Source organism: Octopus sinensis, unplaced genomic scaffold, assembly GCF_006345805.1.
Source record: "Octopus sinensis unplaced genomic scaffold, ASM634580v1 Contig02586, whole genome shotgun sequence".
NCBI lineage: Eukaryota > Metazoa > Mollusca > Cephalopoda > Octopoda > Octopodidae > Octopus > Octopus sinensis.
The window spans coordinates 500,186-506,185 of NW_021825821.1; the positions used below are offsets into that span (position 1 = coordinate 500,186).

At 41.4% G+C, this 6,000-nt stretch overlaps 1 protein-coding gene across 1 annotated transcript; it reads right to left on the reverse strand.

Moving 5' to 3' along the window:
• Positions 1-183: 183 nt before the first annotated feature.
• Positions 184-2,874, reverse strand: LOC118760960 (ribosome biogenesis protein BMS1 homolog). Its single transcript, XM_036498589.1, is given in 3 exon segments — positions 184-990; positions 993-1,206; positions 2,141-2,874. Coding segments are annotated over 3 exon segments (1,755 nt in total).
• Between the last annotated feature and the right edge of the window lie 3,126 nt (positions 2,875-6,000).

A 6,000-nucleotide genomic window follows, 5' to 3' on the forward strand; every position in this document is an offset into this window, starting at 1 on the left:
TATTGAATTTGATAAAATAACAAACTTGGTTTGAATCTTCACTGCACTCATCGGAATCATCAGCGCTTAGAATGAGGAGTTAAAACAAACTTTAAAGCCACTCCTTGAATAAACTCATTGCCCGTCTCATTCACAGCCAAATCGAATTGCGTGTTCGCAGTGGCCAGGGATGGAAGCAGAGGATCAGTTTGTTTCTAATAATGGACAACACTCAAAAACAGATTGTATGTTCTCCACGTATATTGCATCCGCGTCGTATAAAAGTCCGCCTAATCCAGCCATTGGAGCATAGATTGTCCGCTCACTGTTAAGCAACATTCTTCCCTTCACTTGCCCAGGTAGGGGACAGGGATCACTCAACGGACGCACAGACGAAATCGCGAAATCTCCACAGCCAGCAATATGCACTGAGGCTCCATTCCTCAACAAATTCCCCCCTCCGCGGACATAACCGAAAAAGGCCACTTTCCGGTCACATTTCCCATTAGAAGCAGAAATGACATTTTCATCAGTCAAGTCCTCGACACTTGGAATAACAAAATCAAAAAACCGGTCTCCAAGCACGTAGGAGTGAGAGGATCGAAATTCGACGGACTTGAAACTCGTAACTGACAAAGTACGGGCCATTTTCTGTATCTCAACCCGACTGTAATGAGAATTTTTGAATACTGTCAAATAAAATAATTTTGCTCCCTAAAAGTGAGAAAAAATAAAAACTGGGTGGATCTCGGTCCAGAATCTGTGCTTGAGTAGTTTTTTGCGCTTTTTAAGGCGTTTACTGTCAGGGAAAGTGTCGAGATGGGTAAGGACTCCAATAATCTTGGGCATTCCAAAGCTCTGACAAATGTTCATAAACTCGAATGTTTCCATCTCAAAGCCGAAGGACGCGTCCATCAACATGAGGACAACATCGGCCAATTTTGCAACATCAATCATCGAGTTGAGATCATTATTCGATTCGATGAGAGTAATTCTCCTCGTTTTGTCTGAAATGGCATATTTATACACAAACTGACTACAACGGTGATCGGGCCAACTGGCTGAGAGCAGGTTTGATGGGTATAATATCGAACCAGTGCTTTAAGGAGGGTCGTTTTCCCTACTTTTGGGGGACCAACTATGGCCACCACCATTGGAGGGGGGTTGTCTGTATTTGATCGGTCCATGACTGGAATTTTGTGTTGTTTGACTTTTAAATCAAGAGCTCTGAGAATCAATAAATGAGACTACCTGTGTACGAATTTTTGAGTTTTTTGGACTGATCGGATTGCAAATGCTTTGGGGTTTCCTTTTGTTGAACCTGTTGAAGTTGGATCCATATTTTTAGTTTTCTTTTTCCGAGCTTTGGGGCCAGCTTTCCTTTTATAATGAGGTTTCTTTGAATTATCCTCCATTCAGAAAATTCAGCAATCTGATTAACAACAAAAAAAACCACACGTGAATAATTTCAAAAATATCTTAAATTTATTAATTAGTCCAATCCAAAATCTGTATTTTTAAATACATTTTATATAACTAATTTACTCTGGATCTCGTGAACCTCCTTTTATTTCAGTTTGGAACTTTTCTCGATAATGACTGTGTAAGGATCGGCGTACTAATGCGCTTGGGCCTTAATATCTGGTCGGGGGGCCAATGCCGATGTGGCAGTGAAGTTGATATTAGGAATATAGGAATAGGAAGTTTTATTGGAAACAGAGAAGGGTTAAAGGTTAGGGGGGAGTTTGTATAATGAAACAATAGGACTACCCTATCGACTTCTTCCCAGAAAAAAAGAGACCCCCTCAAGTAAATTTTTTTTTTTTTTTTTTTTTATTTATTTTTTTTTTTTCTTTTCTACCTCTGCAGGTACGTCCCAGTGACAATTGAGTTGGATTTATAACCACTTATAGCTTTTTCGACAGTTTCACCGACCATGGAGGATTTACTTTCAAGCCACAGGGGGATTGGATCTTCAACTTTTTGGTGGTAAGCAAGCTTCAAAGCGAGCCTGCGAGACTTTTCAAATTTAGTTAAGATGGTGTCCTTCTTTTTAGAGAAAGACCATCCCTCTTTTCCGTATAGTAGTCCCGGTAGGATCACCGTATTGAAAACGTAGAGGAAAGTATCAGGCTCCAAATTTAACTTCCTCAGGCAGAACAGAGCATTAGTTGCTTTCCTTTTACTTAATTTTGCGTTTTCGAGATAGTTTCCCTTTTCATCGATGAACAAGCCAAGATATTTAATTGAGTTTTGTCGAGGTATGTTCTTGATCAGGCACGGTAAATTTATTAAATTTCTGCTTTCTGTGATTCTCAGTAATGCGGACTTCTCACGCGCAATAATGAACATATTTTCATCGCACCATTGCTCCACTGTATTCATATATGATATAATCCTTTGTTCGGATAAGGCAGGTTTCGATGAAATGTCAAGGATTACAACATCATCGGCGTATATCAAAATTTCCGTCCGTGTGTTGACAGGAGACGGCAGATTGCTCATCACAATGTTGAATAATAGAGGACTGAGGACTGATCCTTGAGGGACGCCTCTTTTAAGTTTCAGTTCATCCGAGTCATAGTTCAGAAAGCTTATCACAGAGCGCCTATCGCGGAGGAAGTCTTTTAGCCATAGGAATAGTCCTTTGTCTATGTGACACTTCGCCAGATGTCTAAGGAGACCGAGGTGCCAAACCATATCAAAGGCTTTTGAGATGTCTAGAGACACAATTGTCAGACACTCTTTGAAATCCAGAGCCTTTACAATCGACGAATTGAGTGTATAAAGACAGTCAGCACAGGAACGACCCCTCCGAAAGCCCCACTGCACGTCTTTGAGATAACCATTTCTCTCGACGTGTTCAGAGAGTCGTTCAAACATTACCCTTTCCATTATTCGACTGATGGTAGGAATTAGGCTTATAGGCCTATAACTTGTCGCCAAGTAACCAGGTTTTCCAGGCTTCCGTATCATCCTTACCTCCGTCAGTTTCCATGAAGAAGGGACGTATCCCAAGCTCACACTGCGGGAGAAGACATCCCAAATATTCGTAAAGTTGTTTGGGAGCTTCTTTGAACATGCGCATGGTTATCTTGTCCTTTCCCGGAGCGTTATTTTTGGAGTATCTAACTGCATTTTCCACGTCTTTGCACGTTATAGATTCCGAGCACATTGGTAATGAGCTAAGATTGTCTTCCAACTCTTTTTCCATATCAAACAAAGCTGAATCAGATAGATTTGTATCCGGATTGACTTCTTGTATTCTTTTGAGACTATCAGCAAATATGTTCGGGATTTCTTCATGAGATGCAGGGGATCCATCTTGTTTTAGCAGTTTAGGTATAGTTTTCTCAGACGTCGAGGTTAATTTCGAGTAGACCTTCCAAAAATTTGGACTTCCTTTATGTAGCTTTTTGCACTCAGTATTCCATTTTTTATCCTTCGCCACCTTCGCCGATTTTCTTATTTCTTCCGTAATGGTGAAGATTTCACTTTCCAAAACGGACCGGTCACGAAAATCTGCGCAGCGCCGGAGTTTGTTCCTTAGACATTGTTTTTTCCTTAGTAGGATTTCAACATTCATGTTTGGCATGTGAGTTTTCCTATTGTTTGAGACGATTTTTGTAGAATATGTTTCCAGATAAGACTTTATGTATCCAATAGGGAATTGCTAGACTTCTCGAGGTCCTCAGATGAAGAATTTTCGTCAAGTTTAGGAGCGAAATTGCTCAGATAAAGTGTAAAACATTTTCGGTAGTGTTCCCAGTTTATAGTCGAGAGGTTATATCGTATAAAAGTTGGTTTACCCTTTAAAGGTCCAAGGTTGAGTTTGTATAAAATTGGTAGATGGTCACTTCCAATATCATTTAAGGTGTACGGTTGTTCCATAAATTGAAGAGTAGACATAGAGACCAATGCTACGCCCAAATAGTCCCACCCTCCTGGTGAGTATGATTTGGGGTTTTTGATGTGATGACCGAGAAACTGAGAGATTCTGAAAGCTTCTTAAGAATGATGCCATCCCTGTTGGTTCTCAGACAGCCAAAAGATGTGCATTTGGCATTTAGATCCCCGAGGAGTATTGACAAATGATTGTGTTTATCGGCAAAAAAGTCCTTGATAAGCGATGAATAATTGGAAAGGGATTTTGAGTACATCCCTCCGATTGTTACCCACCCTTTTTCCAGAAGGACGTCGATTGTGAGGAATTCACACAATTCCTCGGACACAATTTTTAGATTTTTCACCCTTAGAGTTGATTTGTAGTAGATAGAAGTGCCTGTTCCAGCGATCGAGCCCGGCTTCCACTTAATATCAAGGGAACGATAGCCATCCAAGTAGTAATCATCATGTTTTTTGATTTTTGTTTCGTTTACGATCAAAAGGTCCACGGGGTTATGGGATAACATATCCTCAATCTCTGAACGCCTTCTCTTTAGAGAACGTGCGTTCACAGCGATAATAGACAGAAAGGGGCTCACGCCTGATCAATCCTTTCCTTCCAAGAGAAAGGGACAACAGATTGTTGATATCGAGGCCTTTTTCATCGCATATAGCGATTATTTTGCGAATCATAGAGGTGAGCTCAACGTCGATAGTTGGTGCTTTCCTCTTAAAGCGGGTTGGAGGCTCTGTGTGTTGTGTATTGGGAGGCAAAGTTGCGTCTTCACTAACATCTGTTTGCGTTGAGGAGTCAAAACAGCGGGAAATTGTGGGTTTTCGCCATACAGATTCAACGGCCTCCGCTTTTGACCATACAGTTTTTGAGTGTTCTGCTTTGGCCAGTCTGTCCCTGGCACTGAGCTGCTTTTTTAGTTGTTCAGTGGCTGCCTTAGCTGAAGAGCAGCCACCGTAGCAAGCCAAATGCCCACTCAGACCGCAGTTTATATACATTTTTTCTCAGTTTTTCCTTTAATCGGGCACATTTTCATATTATGATCACCACCACAGAAAAGACATCTTTCCACTTCTTTGCAGAAGTTAGCAATGTGACCAAATTGTTGGCAGCGAAAGCATCTTGTTGCTGGGTTTTTAAACCATTCGCATCGTATTTTTTGAAATCCCACTTCGATTCCCATCCTTACAAGCGAAGTGGCTTCTGCCCTCGAATTCAGACTCAACTTTCCAACAGGTATACTCCGTCCATTTTTGTAGAACCGTTGGAAAGTAAAACCGGGGTTGAGAATTTCTTTGAGGTAAAGATCCAGGTCTTCCTCGGAGACCCAAGATGGTATTCCCTTCAAGACTACGGTCGATGGTTGCAGACTGCACGCAGAAATATAATGGCCGTCCTGGCCAAATGGTTTGTTATACTCGAAGTCATTCACAAACGAGTCCCTATCACTAGAATTTGAGAATTCGAGGGTAAAGTCCCCAGACTTCCTGGCAGTAATTCGGGCCTTCTGTGCAGTCTCGGATTTGGTTAGAATATTAAAGGACTTTATTCGTCCAATCGCATAATTTTTTATCTGCAGCGAGAGGACAAGAGACTCAGTACAGTTTGGATTGTTCAAAGAGACTTGAGAGGAGTGTGACCCCTCCTCATCTTTGATACGGATTTCATCTTTGCGTTCAAGCTCTTGAGACACAGAAGATTTTGAGTTTTTGATAGTTTTATTTTTTGCACCACGAGAAACGAAACGTGTCATGCCCGAAACCAATGCAAAACACAAAAATCGATAAGGATTACACCCCTTTTCATGCAGAAGGAGTGTTGGCCTGCACCCAGACACTCGCCATCAACAAAACCATTTCGGCCGCGTTACAAGCCGCTGGATTCCCTACTGAACTGGAACCTGTGAGGCCTGATGTGTAGACGGGAAACGCCCCGATGGAGTCACTATTTTTCGTAGATTAATAAGAACCTAAAATTTCGAAATAATCTAATTTGAAAGACAACGTGATCTTTTCTCAGATCTGCTTTGAAATGTTCGTAGCAATGACCAACAAATCTCTGAATCTCGTTAGGAGAATCGTCCAACTGATTGCCAGAAGACGATGAGAGTCTCGAAGAAACAA